The 17,408-nt window shown below is 53.2% G+C and overlaps 1 protein-coding gene across 1 annotated transcript in view; it reads left to right on the top strand.

Moving 5' to 3' along the window:
• CARD11 (caspase recruitment domain family member 11) overlaps positions 1 to 17,408 on the top strand; it is a 309,307-nt gene that overhangs the window by 213,989 nt on the left and 77,910 nt on the right. The window contains exons 7-8 of the mRNA XM_066577246.1: positions 1,188 to 1,313; positions 6,087 to 6,284. Of these exons, the coding sequence (XP_066433343.1) occupies positions 1,188 to 1,313; positions 6,087 to 6,284 (324 nt within the window). The remainder of the gene's footprint in view (positions 1 to 1,187; positions 1,314 to 6,086; positions 6,285 to 17,408) is intronic.

Genomic DNA, 17,408 nt, shown 5'->3' with positions numbered 1-17,408 from the left:
CAAACTAGGTTGAAGTTTGACTCAAGGTGTTAGGGCTATGGGTGTGGACCCACTGTGCTCACCAACCAGCCTGACTTTTAGACCAGACGTGGTATGGCTGGCAGCTGACCCCAATGGTCAGAGGTACGAAGGAAGAGAAAACTCAGATGGGTAACTTGTCCTTAGCTAAGCAGGAAGATGGGAAGACCCCTGCCTATAAAAAGGGTAGGCATCCTGATAAGAACGGCCCCATGCCGGAACCTTGAGGCTGACTATCCCTGGCAGGAAACAGGGACAGTGTACGCAAAGGACAGAACAACACTGACTACCACAGAAACAGGAACGATACATAGACTGGACAGAAATAGACAAACATACACAGGCTAAAGCATAAGGCAGAGAACATAAACAGATACAGATACTGGCTCCATAACAGAACAGTATTAAAACATGTGATCTAGATATGCTGGGTGTCTGAAGGAAACACACATCACTGAACATGCCTGCTCACACCTCATGCCCGGTCACATTCACAAACATGCAGGAACATGGCACTGTTCATACTAAAGATACTGAAAGCTGCACAGACATGCAGGAACATAACGGTGATAATACTAAGCAAACTGATGAAGACCCAGCAGCCACAGCAGAGGAGCTGGTATATATGAGCAGCAGGCCTGGGAGATTGGCTGGCTGGGGAAATCCATACCCAGTCAGCTCAATCAACCTCACCTGTGGAGCTGTGCTGCTAGGAAAACATGTAGAACAGATCCCAGCAGACCGCTTTAACACAAAGCTGTGCTCTGAGGCACTGGGTGGGCTGCGCTGGCCTCTCCCACCTGCTACATGAAGACTTACAGCTCACTGCCTATACATAAGCAGGGAGAGGAGCTGTCAGTCCTCATACAGTGAGCAGGAAGAGGCTGGTGTGGCCCACCCAGTGACTCGAAGATAAGGTCTGAGTCCGACTTCAAGGTGTATTTTTTCTGATATGCCGCAGAGTTGCAGAATAAAACACCCACGACGGCCGCAGGCTTCCCTGTCCGGGGTTCATACTATCCATGATTCGGGCAGCCTGAACCTGATGACAGAATCCCTATAAAACATTCTGCATAATAAATAATCTTTACATATAGTTCTAATACAGCGACTGCTGCAAGAATGTATCACTGGAGTCTTTAATTCTCCCCCCCTTCTTTATCCGGTAGTACTTGGAGGAGAAAGAGGACTTGGAGTTAAAGTGTTCCACTCTGGCAAAGGACTGTGAGATGTACAAACACCGCATGAACACTGTTATGGTACAGTTAGAAGAAGTGGAAAAGGAACGAGATCAGGTAAAGAAGTCACTCATTCTGTTGCCCAAAAAGTAGTCATTTCAGGCGTACCATGAATGCTGTCCATACAGTAGAGGCGGCCATCTTGCACGGTGACCTGACACAATGTGGTGTTGAAGGCTAAAGTGGCTAAATGTACAACTATTAGAGTGCAACTATCGTGTCCCAAGAGCTCCATAGAGCAGTGCTCTTGTCCTGGGGGAGCCCTGGTGTTGTGCTTGTCACCTATGTCCATGACGGTAGAGCAGTTGTCGTAACAGGTGCCTAGCCGTTTTTATAGAATTCCACTATCAGCTTAAGCTGTAAACTGTGCAAATCTCTTGCAGCTCAGTCGTCTAGCAGACAGCCCCTTGCGACAGCCCCCCGTGACAGACCCCCTGTGACAGATCCCTGTGACAGCCCCCCGTGACAGACCCCCGCGACAGAACCCCGCGACAGAACCCCGCGACAGAACCCCACGACAGAACCCCGCGACAGAACCCCGCGACAGACCTCCTGCCACAGACCCCCGCCACAGACCCCCTGTGACAGCCCCCCGCGACAGAACCCCGCGACACACTTCCTGCCACAGACCCCTGCTACAGACCCCCTGTGACAGCCCCCCGCGACAGAACCCCGCGACAGAACCCCGCGACAGAACCCCACGACAGAACCCCACGACAGAACCCTGCGACAGACCCCCGCGACAGACCCCCGCGACAGACCCCCTGTGACAGATCCCTGTGACAGCCCCCCGTGACAGCCCCCCGTGACAGCCCCCCGTGACAGAACCCCGTGACAGAACCCCGTGACAGAACCCCGCGACAGAACCTCGCGACAGAACCCCGTGACAGACCCCCGCCACAGACCCCCGCCACAGACCCCCTGCGACAGACCCCCGCCACAGACCCCCGCCACAGACCCCCTGTGACAGCCCCCCACGACAGAACCCTGTGACAGATCCTCACAGTCAGTTGCAGTGGAACGAAAGCATTCAGCCAACATTGCAGTTCCACATTTTCTGTCCTCACACAAAGTGACGTGATTGTCCGCAGTAGACGCCCGCTGGAGCTTTCAGGTGTGTTGAGGGGGGTAATGGCGTTCCTCCTCCCTCTGTGATTTGCAAGGTGCTTCCTGCGATCGGCCTGCGCTTACAGCCCTCTCCGCACATCCACTGCTGTATCATTGGGGGGTTTGATTGGGGCGCACCTCACATCTGGATCCGGCTCGCAGGCTATGGCAGCGGCGTGTAAATGCCCTGATGATGTATGATATTGCCTGATCCCCTATGAGCGATGTAACAAGTTCAAGCCCCCCCCCAGGGAGGAAAAAACTGAAATAAAAAGCAATAAAACTTTTCAAAAAATCCCCTTTGCCATATTTATAATGAAAAAAATGAAAAGAAAAAAAAAACGTATTTGGCATCGACGCGTCCGTAAAAGTCTGATCTATCAAAGTAGCGCATTATTTACCACACGGCGAACGCTAGCAGAAAACATACAGAACACAGGAATTACGGTTTGTATTGTCCACCCCGTCAGCAAGAAAAAATGTAATAAAAAGCGATCAAAATGTTATAAGAACTCTAAAATGGCACCGATGGAAACGACAGGATGTCCCGCAAAAGCGAGCCGCGCACAACTGATCGACGGAAACATAAGACCGTCATGGCGGCCGGAGACGGATTTCACAAACACATTTTAGGTTTTACAGCAAAAAATAAAGAAACACGTGGATGTTTTCCGAGCCGTACCGCCCGTAAATAGCGCCATCTGTGGTGGAAGCACCACCCCAATATGTCAGGATAGCGCATTCCTCCGTCACTCCACTTAGACATGGTTAAAAGTATTTCAGTACGTTAAATAGCAGCAATGGAAATTACAAGTCGTCCCACAAAAGTCAAGGGCTCAGATAGCGACGGCGAGGCACGTCATTAAGGGGTTAATATCCGTAGTCACCGACTGACATGTCTGGAGCTGGGAAACTTCATTAGATGAATGCTACTGTTGTGCAATGACAGTGAGATCGTTACAGGGGTTGTCAAGGATTTAATGACCGGTCCTCATCAGTGGGTGGCCAGTAGGGTCCGCTGATGGGGTGCGCTACTGGGGTCCGCTGCTGGAGTGTACTGCTGGGGTCCGCTGCTGGGGTCCACTGCTGGGGTCCGCTGCTCAGGTCCACTGCTGGGGTGAGCTGCCGGGGTCCGCTGCTGGGGCCTGCTGCTAGGGTCCGCTGCTGGTGTGCGCTGCTGGGGTCTTCTGCTGGGGTGCACTGCTGGCGTGCGCTGCTGGCGTGCGCTGCTGGGGTCTTCTGCTGGGGTGCGCTGCTGGGGTGCACTGCTGGGGCCTGCTGCTAGGGTGCGCTGCTGGGGTCCACTGCTGGGGTCTTCTGCTGGGGTGCGCTGCTGGGGCATGCTGCTGGGGTGCGCTGCTGGGGTGCACTGCTGGGGCCTGCTGCTAGGGTGCGCTGCTGGGGTCCACTGCTGGGGCATGGTGCTGGGGTGTGCTGCTGGGGTGCACTGCTGGGGCCTGCTGCTAGGGTGCGCTGCTGGGGTCCACTGCTGGGGCCTGCTGCTGGGGTGCGCTGCTGTGGTCCACTACTGGGGTCTGCTGCTGGAGTCCGCTGCTGGGGTGCCCTGCTGGGGTCCGCTGCTGGGTTGTGCTGCTGGGGTGCCCTGCTGGGGTCTTCTGCTGGGGTGCGCTGCTGGGGCATGCTGCTGGGGTGTGCTGCTGGGGTGCACTGCTGGGGCCTGCTGCTAGGGTGCGCTGCTGGGGTCCACTGCTGGGGCCTGCTGCTAGGGTGCGCTGCTGGGGTCCACTGCTGGGGCCTGCTGCTGGGGTGCGCTGCTGTGGTCCACTACTGGGGTCCGCTGCTGGAGTCCGCTGCTGGTGTGCGCTGCTGCGGTGCACTGCTGGGGTCCGCTGCTGGCGTCCCCTGATGGGGTGCGCTGCTGGGGTCCCCTGATGGGGTGCGCTGCTGGGTTGTGCTGCTGGGGTGCCCTGCTGGGGTCCGCTGCTGGGTTGTGCTGCTGGGGTGCCCTGCTGGGGTCTTCTGCTGGGGTGCGCTGCTGGGGCATGCTCCTGGGGTGTGCTGCTGGGGTGCGCTGCTGGGGTGTGCTGCTGGGGTGCACTGCTGGGGCCTGCTGCTAGGGTGCGCTGCTGGGGTCCACTGCTGGGGCCTGCTGCTGGGTGCTGCTGGGGTGCCCTGCTGGGGTCTTCTGCTGGGGCGCGCTGCTGGGGCATGCTGCTGGGGTGCGCTGCTGGGGTGCACTGCTGGGGCCTGCTGCTAGGGTGCGCTGCTGGGGTCCACTGCTGGGGTCTTCTGCTGGGGTGCGCTGCTGGGGCATGCTGCTGGGGTGCGCTGCTGGGGCATGCTCCTGGGGTGTGCTGCTGGGGTGCGCTGCTGGGGTGCACTGCTGGGGCCTGCTGCTAGGGTGCGCTGCTGGGGTCCACTGCTGGGGCCTGCTGCTGGGTGCTGCTGGGGTGCCCTGCTGGGGTCTTCTGCTGGGGTGCGCTGCTGGGGCATGCTGCTGGGGTGCACTGCTGGGGCCTGCTGCTAGGGTGCGCTGCTGGGGTCCACTGCTGGGGCCTGCTGCTGGGGTGCGCTTCTGGGGTCTTCTGCTGGGGCATGGTGCTGGGGTGTGCTGCTGGGGTGCACTGCTGGGGCCTGCTGCTAGGGTGCGCTGCTGGGGTCCCCTGCTGGGGCATGGTGCTGGGGTGTGCTGCTGGGGTGCACTGCTGGGGCCTGCTGCTAGGGTGCGCTGCTGGGGTCCACTGCTGGGGCCTGCTGCTGGGTGCTGCTGGGGTGCCCTGCTGGGGTCTTCTGCTGGGGTGCGCTGCTGGGGCATGCTGCTGGGGTGTGCTGCTGGGGTGCGCTGCTGGGGTGCCCTGCTGGGGTGCACTGCTGGGGCCTGCTGCTAGGGTGCGCTGCTGGGGTCCACTACTGGGGTCCGCTGCTGGGGTCCGCTGCTGGTGTGTGCTGCTGGGATGCCCTGCTGGGGTCCGCTGCTGGGTTGTGCTGCTGGGGTGCCCTGCTGGGGTCCGCTGCTGGGTTGTGCTGCTGGGGTGCCCTGCTGGGGTCTTCTGCTGGGGTGCGCTGCTGGGGCATGCTGCTGGGGTGTGCTGCTGGGGTGCGCTGCTGGGGTGCCCTGCTGGGGTGCACTGCTGGGGCCTGCTGCTAGGGTGCGCTGCTGGGGTCCACTACTGGGGTCCGCTGCTGGCGTGCGCTGCTGGCGTGCGCTGCTGGGGTGTGCTGCTGGGATGCCCTGCTGGGGTCCGCTGCTGGTTTGTGCTGCTGGGGTGCCCTGCTGGGGTCCGCTGCTGGGTTGTGCTGCTGGGGTGCCCTGCTAGGGTCCGCTGCTGGGTTGTGCTGCTGACGTCCCCTGATGGGGTGCGCTGCTGGGGTGCCCTGCTGGGGTCCCCTGATGGGGTGCGCTGCTGGGTTGTGCTGCTGGGGTGCCCTGCTGGGGTCCCCTGATGGGGTGCGCTGGTGGGTTGTGCTGCTGGGGTGCCCTGCTGGGGTGCACTGATGGGGTGCGCTGCTGGGGTGCCCTGCTGGGGTCCCCTGATGGGGTGCGCTGGTGGGTTGTGCTGCTGGGGTGCCCTGCTGGGGTCTGCTGCTGGGTTGTGCTGCTGGGGTGCCCTGCTGGGGTCCGCTGCTGGGTTGTGCTGCTGGGGTGCCCTGCTGGGGTCTGCTGCTGGGTTGTGCTGCTGGGGTGCCCTGCTGGGGTCCCTGCCAGGAAGGTGATTCCCAGAAGCACTGTCAGTATCATGTGTTTTTGTACCCTCATGGTAGGCATACCGCGCCCGTGATGATGCCCAGACACAGTGTTCCCAATGCCTCATAGATAAGGACAAGTACAGGAAGCAGATCCGAGAGCTAGAAGAGAGGAATGACGAACTAAGGATCGAGATGGTCAGGAAAGAGGCCAGGATTGTCAATCTGGAATGTAAGCTCAGAAGAATACTGAAGGACGGAGTCGCTTTGGATCAGGTAAAACATTTTTTTTACAAAAAAGAAAAAAAATATGTAAGCATCGCAATATTTTCATGTTCTTAAGGGGCCACTCCAGCCCCCTGCCCCCATCCTGATTGTCTGTCACACTCTGGATAGCTGCTTTGTATATTGCAGCCACTTCCATGCAGTGCAGCCTCCTGTCTGATGCTGCTCATGTACCATCTTCATTATTAGATTTCCCCTTACTTTATCTCCTCCATGCTATGCTAGCTTTCCCAATATGTATCAGCACAGAAGCACATGACCAGCTAGAGGCAGTGCCATATCCGCCTGCAGGGAGGACAGTGTGATTATCACTACTCCGTATACTATTATGTATATAGTCAGGAGGATGAGCTGTGATCTCCTCCCCTCCCCCCCCCCCACCTTCCCCTAAAGAGCTTGTGTGGTAGGGTCCATCACACGGGAATTATACAATTATACTGACTGAAAAAGTGACTTCTTGAGAGAACATAAAGCCAAGTAATTCTCAGATGCTCAGAATGAGATTTTCGGATAGCCTGACTATCTAACCAAGATAACCCGAGTATGTGTGTATATATATATATATATATATATATATATATATATATATATATATAGCCCTTTAAGTATCACAAAATCTGGATGTTACACTGAAGAATGTGCCGTGTCCTAAACACATAATCAGAATGTAAGAGAATGATCTGTTTAACTAGAATTTATTTTAACTAAACTTCCAAGAAAAAGTAAATGAACCCTTCAGAATTGTGTGGAGTTCTGGCTACTGATACAATGGGGGCTGATTGTTATCTAAGTCACAACTATAGGCAAATAAGGGAGATGGAATCATACCTCCACAGCGCCACCTATTGAAAGGCAGCATTCCTTCAAGCCAAAGTCAGACTCTTTATACAAGCCTTGTAACAATGACCGGGAATTAAATGCCCCTCATCAGTGTGCTGTAGGAGTCTGGCCTTGCTAGTGAGCAGCCTGGGACGGGGGTCAGAGACGCTATCTGTTCTCCTCAGGGATATAAAGCAAACACTGTCTAACAAAACTGGCATCACACAAACGGTTAATGTCCTTCTACCCGAAACGATTCTTGTTCAAAACATCCAAACAAGCAAAAATGACCAATAATCGTTGGGTGTGAGCGCAGCCGGCGGCCGGACGACCAACGGGGGATGTAAGGCCTGTGTCACACGGGCTACAGAACGCACGCATGTGAAGCGGATGGCGCCCAACGGGGTCTTTCACACGAGATGCTTTGTAGCCCAGGTGATAGGGGCCTTAGGCAGGTGTAAAGGTCATGGCTGACTCGTTCCGTCGTTCTCATCGACTTATACTGCGAACGGCGACATCAAGGGTGTAAACGGACCTCAGTAATACTGGTCAGCGCAGGGAGAAACAAGTAACGCTGGCTTACAGGGGTCGATCGTTGGGTAAACGACTGCACCAGCGGGTGACGCCACCGCCAAGGCTGTAAGCGCTCGCGCGGATCGCCACTGGCTTCTCTCCAGAATGTGAAGCGCAGAGCGAGATCCGGAGTCAGCGCTCCAGAGTCAGCGCTCCAGAGTCAGCGCTCCAGAGTCAGCGCTCCGGAGTCAGCGCTCCGGAGTCAGCGCCTAGGAGTCAGCGCTCAGGAGTCAGCACTCCAGAGTCAGTGCCTAGGAGTCAGCGCCTAGGAGTCATCGCTCCGGAGTCATCGCTCCGGAGTCAGCGCTCCAGAGTCAGTGCCTAGGAGTCAGCGCCTAGGAGTCATCGCTCAGGAGTCATCGCTCAGGAGTCATCACTCAGGAGTCATCACTCAGGAGTCATCGCTCAGGAGTCATCGCTCCGGAGTCAGCGCTCCAGAGTCAGCGCTCCAGAGTCAGTGCCTAGGAGTCATCGCTCAGGAGTCATCGCTCAGGAGTCATCGCTCAGGAGTCATCGCTCCGGAGTCAGCGCTCCGGAGTCAGCGCTCCGGAGTCAGCGCTCCGGAGTCAGCGCTCCAGAGTCAGCGCTCAGGAGTCATCGCTCAGGAGTCATCGCTCCGGAGTCAGCGCTCCAGAGTCAGTGCCTAGGAGTCAGTGCCTAGGAGTCAGCGCCTAGGAGTCATCGCTCAGGAGTCAGCGCTCCAGAGTCAGCGCTCCGGAGTCAGCGCCTAGGAGTCAGCGCTCCGGAGTCAGCACTCCAGAGTCAGTGCCTAGGAGTCAGCGCCTAGGAGTCATCGCTCAGGAGTCATCGCTCCGGAGTCAGCGCTCCGGAGTCAGCGCTCCGGAGTCAGCGCTCCGGAGTCAGCGCTCCGGAGTCAGCGCTCCAGAGTCAGCGCTCCAGAGTCAGCGCCTAGGAGTCAGCGCTCCAGAGTCAGCGCTCCAGAGTCAGCGCTCCAGAGTCAGCGCCTAGGAGTCAGCGCTCCAGAGTCAGCGCTCCAGAGTCAGCGCTCCAGAGTCAGCGCTCCAGAGTCAGCGCTCCAGAGTCAGCGCTCCAGAGTCAGCGCTCCAGAGTCAGCGCCTAGGAGTCAGCGCCTAGGAGTCAGCGCTCCGGAGTCAGCGCTCCAGAGTCAGCAACCCTGTGATGGTTTTTATGCGAGCGACAAACAAATTGTACAGGATGTTTTGCATTCAGACCTGACAATTTCATCTGTTTGAATGTTGTGCATTTATCATCCTGTGGGAATCGCCCGCTAGTCTAAGGACTGTTTCCCACGACTCCTATACGTTTTTGCGTTCTCTCGGCCGCGACGTAAAATCACATGAATGACCGAATTTCCACAATCAAGTGTCGTACTTAATTAGTGTTTTCTCGTCCATTCACATAATAATAATAATCTTAATAATAATCTTTATTTGTATAGCGCCAACATATTCCGCAGCGCTTACATAGACAGGGGGATACAGAAAGACAAAAGTACAAACATTACAGAACCGCGGTTACATAGTAATCAGTTGATGGAAACAATAGGGGTGAGGGTCCTGCTCCAACGAGCTTATATACTACAAGTAATGGGGTGATACAGAAGGTAAAGGGGCTGGAGATGTGCACAGTATGGGGGGCTGGAGATGAGCACTGTATGGGGGGGTGGAGATGTGCACGGTATGGCGGGGTGGATATGTGCGCGGTATGGGGGGGTGGAGATGTGCACGGTATGGCGGGGTGGAGATGTGCACGGTATGGCGGGGTGGAGATGTGCACGGTATGGCGGGGTGGAGATGTGCACGGTATGGCGGGCTGGAGATGTGCACGGTATGGCGAGGTGGAGATGTGCACGGTATGGGGGGTGGAGATGTGCACGGTATGGAGAGGTGGAGATGTGCACGGTATGGGGGGTGGAGATGTGCATGGTATGGAGAGGTGGAGATGTGCACGGTATGGTGAGGTGGAGAGTGAGGGATGCTATACACATAGACAATGGTCAGACATTTAGCCGTGTGACGGCAGAATCGGTATGACTGCAGGAGCGGTTTATGATGGCTAGCAGGGATTGCAGTCAGTAGGTCAGGGAGCATGTTATCAGGCGGAGTACAGAGGGGTTTGGTTTAGGGAATTCGGTATGCCTCCCTGAAGAGGTGCGTTTTTAGAGCACGCCTGAAGTTCTGCGAGTCCTGGATTGCCCGGGTAGCCTTTGGTAGTGCGTTCCAGAGGACCGGTGCTGCTCTGGAGAAGTCTTGGAGGCGGGAATGAGAAGTTCGAATTAAAGGGGCGCTCAGTCTGGTTTTGTTAGCAGAGCGGAGAGCCCGGGCTGGGTGATGGATTGAGATGAGGGATACAATATAGGGGGGCGCTGCACTGTGGAGGGCTTTGTGGATGAGGGTGGTGAGTTTAAATTGAATTCTGTATTTAACGGGCAGCCTGGCAGTGACTGGCACAGGGCAGAGGCGTCCGAGTAGCGGCTGGACAGGAAGATGAGCCTGGCTGCCGCATTCAGGATGGATTGGAGGGGGTAGAGTCTGGTGCGGGGGGCCGATCAGCAACGAGTTGCAATAATCGAGTCGTGAGTGGATGAGGGCGACAGTAAGTCGTTTTAGCGTATCCAGAGTGAGAAAAGAGCGGATTCTTGCGATGTTCTTGAGGTGCAGCTGACATGTTCGGGCCAGAGATTGGATGTAGGGGGTAAAAGATAGATCAGAGTCGAATATGACCCCAAGGCAGCGGGCATGCTGGGAGTTATGGTGCCACACACTGAGATGGAGATGTCAGGAGGAGGTCGGTTAGTGGAGGGCGGAAACACCAGCAGGTCAGTTTTAGAGAGGTTTAGTTTTAGGTAGAGAGAGGACATGGTGTTAGAGACAGCGGACAGACAGTCGGTGATGTTTTGGAGGAAAGGTGCAGAGATGTCACGGGCAGAGGTGTATAGCTGGGTGTCATCAGCGTAGAGGTGGTATTGGAGGCCAAAACTCCTGATGGTTTGTCCAATAGGGGCCGTGTAGATAGAGAAAAGGAAAGGGCCAAGAACCGAGCCCTGGGGGGACTCCAACAGCAAGGGGAAGAGAATGAGAGGTAGAGCCAGCAAAGGAGACGCTGAAAGAGCAGTCAGATAGGTTAGGAATAGAACCAGGAGAGAGCAGTGTCCTTTAGGCCAATGAAACAAAGCATACTAAGGAGGAGTTTGTGGTCAATGGTGGCAAATGCTACGGAAAGGTCGAGGAGGATCAGTAGTGAGTAATTGCCCCTCAATTTGGCTGTCAGTAGGTCATTGGATACCCTTGTAAGGGCAGTTTCTGTCGAGTGTTGAGGTCGGAAGCCAGACTGTAGGGGGTCTAGGAGAGAGTGCTCTTATAGGTAGCCTACAAGGCAGGAGTAAACCAGGCGTTCTAGTAGTTTGGAGATGAAGTGGAGGTTTGAGATGGGTCGGTAGTTGGCAGCATGAGTCACGTCCAGAGTCGGCTTCTTTAGCAATGGGGATATGATGTTTGAACGAAGAGGGAAAGATGCAAGAGGTCAGAGAGAGGCTGAATATAGTGGTGAGATGGGAGATAATCACCGGGGAGAGGGATTGGAGGAGGTGTGAGGGGAGGGGGTCGCTAGTGCTGGTGGTGGGGCAAGCAGAGAAGAGCAATATGGAGGTTTCTTCCTCTGTCGCTGGTCTGAGTACAGACAGTGAGCAGGAGCTAGATGCAGTGCTGACAAGACTAGGGTCAGGGCTAGTCTGGGATTGGGAAGCTATTTCCTGACGGATGTCATCAATTTTCTTTTTGAAGTAAGCAGCCAGCTCTTCAGCACTGAGATCCGTCACCGGGGGCTGCAGTTTAGGGCTGAGAAGGGAGTGAAAAGTATCAAAGAGCCGTTTAGGGTTGTGCGATAATGAGGAGACAAGAGGTGAAGTAGACTTGTTTGGCATGATGGAGGGCGAGGTTGTAGGTTCTGAGCATGAATTTGTAGTGGAGGACGTCTGCGGACGTTTGTGATTTCCTCCACAGCCGTTCAGCACTTCTAGAGCACCACCGAATGAAGCGCGTTTGAGGCGTGAGCCAGGGTTGCCAAGTTCTTCATCGGATGGCTCGGGTTCTGGGGGGCGCCGCTTCATCCAGGGCTTGTTTGAGAGCGGTGTTGTAGTGAGCGGCAGCCAGGTTGGGGCAGGAGAGGAGAGAGATGGGGGACAGAGAGGACTGTAGGGACTCAGTAAAGTCCTGGGTGTGAATGGCCTTAAGGTTCCTGTAGGAACGGTAGGTAGGTGGGTGTGGAGAGATGTCAGGGAGCTTGACAGAGAAAGAGAGGAGGTTATGGTCCGAGAGCGGGAGACGGGAGTTAGTGAAGTTGGAAGCAGAGCAGAGACGGAGGAAGACCAGATCCAGAGTGTTGCCATCCCTGTGAGTAGGAGAGGCTGTGAGAGACCAAGGGAGGAGGTGAGCGATAGAAGCTGAGAGACAGATGGGGAGTTGGGGTCATTAGTGGGGATGTTAAAATCACCTAAGATGAGGGTTGAATTTCACATGACCATGTGTGATGTTTTTAGTGAAAAAATACGTCTCACCCCGGAAATCCCTCGCTTGGCATAAAGGGAAAGGGAAAAAGGGACTTGTTATTTGTACAGCGCCAGCTTATTCCGCAGCGCTTTAAGGTAATTTATGTATTATCCCCCAGCAAACTGGGAGCTCATTTTACCAAGCTCGGAAGGGTGGAAGGCAGAGCCAACCTTGAGCCGGCTACCCGAACCATGCAGGGATTGAACTCGCAGCCTTCAGGTGCCTATATAGAGGCACCTGTAAGCTTTTCATAGTGTTGGATGCTGCTAAAATGCCTCGCCCCCCCCCCCCCCTTACTTTGTCCACTGAGTCAGGGGAAATGTTCTATGAAAAGATGAGACAAAATTGGAAATTTTTAGAAAAAGTGCTTAACATAATGGGGTGAATTTATAAAGAGCTGCACGCCACAATTCGGGCATATAAAAAGTCACAAATTTTAGGGCAAGTCCCACGTTTGCAAAGAGTTAGTGACTTTTTCCCTGCCCTCACCCCTTGGCAGGGCTTGTTGGGAAGGAGTGTGGCTGCCCCTGGGTCAACACATTGGTGTGGATTATACCAGAAATCAACATAGACTTCTGTGTCGGGGCAGGGTGATGCCAAAATGTGCCTAATATATGAAGACATGTGCGCCTCTTCATAGGTTAGTTGCGTTGTACACCAGTGGAAATTATATTAAACCTGACATTTGTAATGCCGATCGTAAATTTCCTGCCATGTTTTGAGGACAAAGAACACACCGACACCTAAAGCTCATCCCAACTGCGAAGCGCGGTGGAGGTGGCATCATCCCAACTGCGAAGCGCGATGGAGGTGGCATCATCCCAACTGCGAAGCGCGGTGGAGGTGGCATCATCCCAACTGTGAAGCGCGGTGGAGGTGGCATCATCCCAACTGTGAAGCGCGGTGGAGGCGGCATCATCTCAACTGCGAAGCATGGTGGAGGCGGCATCATCAAGTTTGGAGCTGCTATGCTGTCCCAGGGCCTGGATGCCCTGCAGGCATTAAAGTAGCACTAAATTACATGTGATGTGCTGATGAGCACAGATGCCCAACAGGTTGTCCCAGTGACAATGATCCTGTGCTCTTACACAAGAGATCCTCACTAGTGAACGGAGCGTCCAGGAATCGCTCTGGCTGCCCACCTTTATTCTTAGTAAACAGGCAGTCATAAGTGAACAACTACCTGATCTGTCGTTCAGTTTTGTGCATGCAGAAACTGAACGACGGACGAGAAGCAAACCAATTTCTGTTTGTCGGGGCATCATTTACACTAAACAATAATCATTCACATGTCCACTGGATGCAGAAATGTGAACAATTTACTGGCTCGTTTAAAAGGGCCCTAAGGTGTATCAAAACATTGTACAGGAGAATTCAAAGGCAGCCATCCATGACCGATGGCGATGCTGTGGTATGATCTGAAGAGGGCCGTGCACACAAGGCATCCCAGAAATATTGATGATCTGAAAAACATTTGTAGGGAGGAATGGTCAAAAAAACTGCCTCGATGTTATGTAAATCTGATTTGCACATACAAGAACGTTTGGTGGAAGTGATTGCTCTTAAAGGTGGATCTACAGATTATTAAACTTGAGGGTTCATTTACTTTTCCTCCTTGAACTGTAAATATCCACAGTTCAAGGAGGAAAAGTAAATACTCAGTGTGCTCAAAAAAGAGTTATTAGTTTACTTAGATTGGGTTTGTCTATAATTGTGACTTGGATAACAGTCAGACCCCATTTGACTAGTAGTAAGGGTCGTGGAGCCCGCCCATACAGCAGATAGTGAGAGGACCGGGCAATTGGGACTTAAACCAAACGATTAGTGAACGAGCCAACGATGATGTGTATGCCTCCATAAAATCAATGATGAACGAAAAGCAAACGATTTATCATTCGCCAATCGGTCATCGGCTGCGCTTAAAGAAGTTGTTCACTTAGGTGTAAAGGGGACTTTATTCGAAAGACTTCATTTCTAGAGATGAGCGAGCATACTCGTCCGAGCTTGATGCTCGTTCGAGTATTAGGGTACTCGAGATGCTCGTTACTCGTGACAAGCACCACGCGGTACTCGTCTCGATTAAACGAGCACTGACCATTGAATTCAATGGAGCCGGCAATACAGCCGGCTCCATTGAAAGCAATGGGCTGCCGGCGAGCGCGGGATGAATTTTCGGGAAGGGCTTAAAAATATAAGCCCTTACCTGAAAATCATCCTAAAATGTGTAAAAATAATTAAAAAAAATGTATACTCATCTTTCCGCTGCAGCCGAGTTCAGCCGCGTCTGGCCGGCAGTTCTCCTGAACTGCTCTCTGTAGTATTCAGCAGCCGGGGATTTAAAATCCCCGCCTGCTGAATGAGCTGCCTCTGATTGGTCACAGCCTGACCAATCAGAGGCAGCTCTCACTCATGAATGGGTGAGTGCTGCCTCTGATTGGCTCAGCGCAGGGACCAATCAGGGGCAGCTCTCAGCTGTCAATCAGAGGCAGCACTCACTCACCCATTCATGAATTCATGAATGGGTGTGAGTGAGAGCTGCCTCTGATTGGTCAGGCTGTGACCAATCAGAGGCAGCTCATTCAGCAGGCGGGGATTTTAAATCCCCGGCTGCTGAATACTACAGAGAGCAGTTCAGGAGAACTGCCGGCCAGACGCGGCTGAACTCCGGCTGCAGCGGAAAGATGAGTATACATTTTTTTTTTGTACACATTTTAGGATGATTTTTAGGTAAGGGCTTATATATTTAACCCCTTCCCGACAATTCATCCCGCGCTCGCCGGCAGCCCATTGCTTTCAATGGAGCCGGCTGTACTGCGGACTCCATTGAATACAATGGGCTAACATTGTTCTTCTCTGCCACAGCTGTTACAGCTGTGCCAGAGGAGAACGGTCTTTATGCTGACAGTGCGGGGGGGGGGGGGGGGGGGGGCACTCTTGCTGCTATTGTGGCTTAATAGTGGGACCTGTGAACTTGAGATGCAGCCCAGCATGTAGCCCCTCGCCTGCCCTATCCGTTTCTGTGTCGTTCCCATCACTTTCTTGAATTGCCCAGATTTTCACACATGAAAACCTTAGCGAGCATCGGCGATATACAAAAATGCTCGGGTCGCCCATTGACTTCAATGGGGTTCGTTACTCGAAACGAACCCTCGAGCATCGCGAAAAGTTCGACTCGAGTAACGAGCACCCGAGCATTTTGGTGCTCGCTCATCTCTATTCATTTCCTTTTTCTTGCAACTGTAAACATATTTCTGTGATGGCTTACATCAACTCATATAGTAACATAGTATGTTAGGCTGAATGAAGACAAGATCCATCTAGTTCAACCTGTTTCAGCCCCCTTGTTGGTCAAGAGGAAGGCAAAAAAAACCCCAACCAGCCAAATAGCTCATATGGAGGAAAAAAAAATCCTTCCTGGCTCCACTGTGGCAGCCAGAGTAATCCCTGGATCAACACTTGAGATCACCAAACCCGCGGGTCACCTAATGTCTATATCCTGTAATATCACAGCGCTCTGTAAAGACATCCAAGCCCTCTTAAACTCCTGCCATCACCACGTCCTCAGGCAGAGAGTTCCACAGTCTCACTGCTCTTACAGTAAAGAACCCCCTTCTGTGTTGGTGATGAAACCTGCTTTCCTCTAGACGTAGCGGATGCCCTCTTGTTACCGTCGCAGTCCTGGGTGTAAACAGATCCTGGCAGAGATCCTTGTATTGTCCCCTCATGTATTTATAGTTATTTGGTCGCCCCTTAGCCGTCTGTTTTCCGGGGTGAATAATCCCAGTTTTGGTGCCTCTCGGGGTATTCCAGTCCCGTCATTCCATGTACTAGTTTAGTTGCCCTTCTTTGAACCCCTCCAGCACTGCTACATCTTTCCTGAGCACCGGTGACCAGAACTGTGCGCAGTATTCCATATGGGGCCTGACAAGTGCCTTATAGTGGGAGGATAATGTTCTCGCCCCTCGCCCCTATACCTCTTTTAATGCATCCCACGACTTTATTAGCTTTTGCAGCAGCTGCCTGGCATTGGTTGCTCCAGTTAAGTCTACAGTCCACTAGTACCCCCAGGTCTTTTCCCTAGCAGTACCCCATTTAGTGTATATTGGTGACATCCGTTTCTCCTGCCCATGTGCAGAACCTTACATTTATACACATTGAACTTCATTCACCATTCCCCCCCCCCCCTCCCCTCCCCCAAGCCCCCAGCTTATCTCGGTCCGTTTGTAGCCGCACATTGTCCTCCGTTGTATTAATTATATTGTATAATTTTGTATAATCTGCAATTATTGATATTTTACAGTGCAGCCCCTCTATCAGGTCATTGGTAAATATATTGAACAGGATGGGGCCTAATACTGAACCCTGTGGCCCCCCACACCAGCAGCGGGGTCCCAATCAGAGTACAAACCATTTATTACCATCCTCTGCTTTCTATCTCTGAGCCAGTTCTTTACCCATATACACACGTTTTCACCCAATCCGAGCTTCTCATTTTGTATATCAGCCTATTATGCGGCACGGTGACAAATGCTTTAGAGAAGTCCAGATATACCAGATCAATAGACTCTCCCAGGTCCAGCCTAGAGCTTACTTCATGGTAGAAGATGATCAGGTTGGTCTGACATGATCGACCCCTCATGAACCCGTGCTGGTGAGGAGTTATTCTGTTGCTCTCCTTGAGGTATTCTAGGATGGCGTCTCTCAGAAACCCCTGAATATGTTTCCAGTTATTGAAGTGAGACTTACCGGTCTGTAGTTACCAGGCTCACTTCTGGACCCTGTTTTGTAAATAGGAACCACATTGGCAATGCGCCAATCTAATGGTACAACCCCGGTCTCTGTAGTGTCCCTAAATATAAGAAATAGCGGCCTAGCTATCATATCACGTAGTTCCCTTAGAAGCTTTGGGTGTATTTCATCCGGTCCTGGGAATTTATCGTTTTGCTGTTATATAATTGAAGAATAGTTTTGGGTTGTTTTTGCTCTCTTTGGCGATCCGTCTTTCTGCTTCCTCCTTGGCAGTTCTTATCTTTTCCTTACATATTTTGTTTTTTTCCCTGTACAATTTTAGTGCTTCTTCGCTGCCTTCTTGCTTTAGTAGTTTGAACGCTTTCTTTTTTTCGTTTATTGCCCCCCTTACAGTCTTGTCGAGCCACATTGGTTTCCTTCTACTTGTGGTTCTTTTATTGTTAAA

The sequence above is a fragment of the Eleutherodactylus coqui genome, chromosome 8 (genome assembly GCF_035609145.1).
Source record: "Eleutherodactylus coqui strain aEleCoq1 chromosome 8, aEleCoq1.hap1, whole genome shotgun sequence".
Classification (NCBI taxonomy): Eukaryota; Metazoa; Chordata; class Amphibia; order Anura; family Eleutherodactylidae; genus Eleutherodactylus; species Eleutherodactylus coqui.
This window is presented reverse-complemented; position numbering and strand designations above follow the sequence as displayed.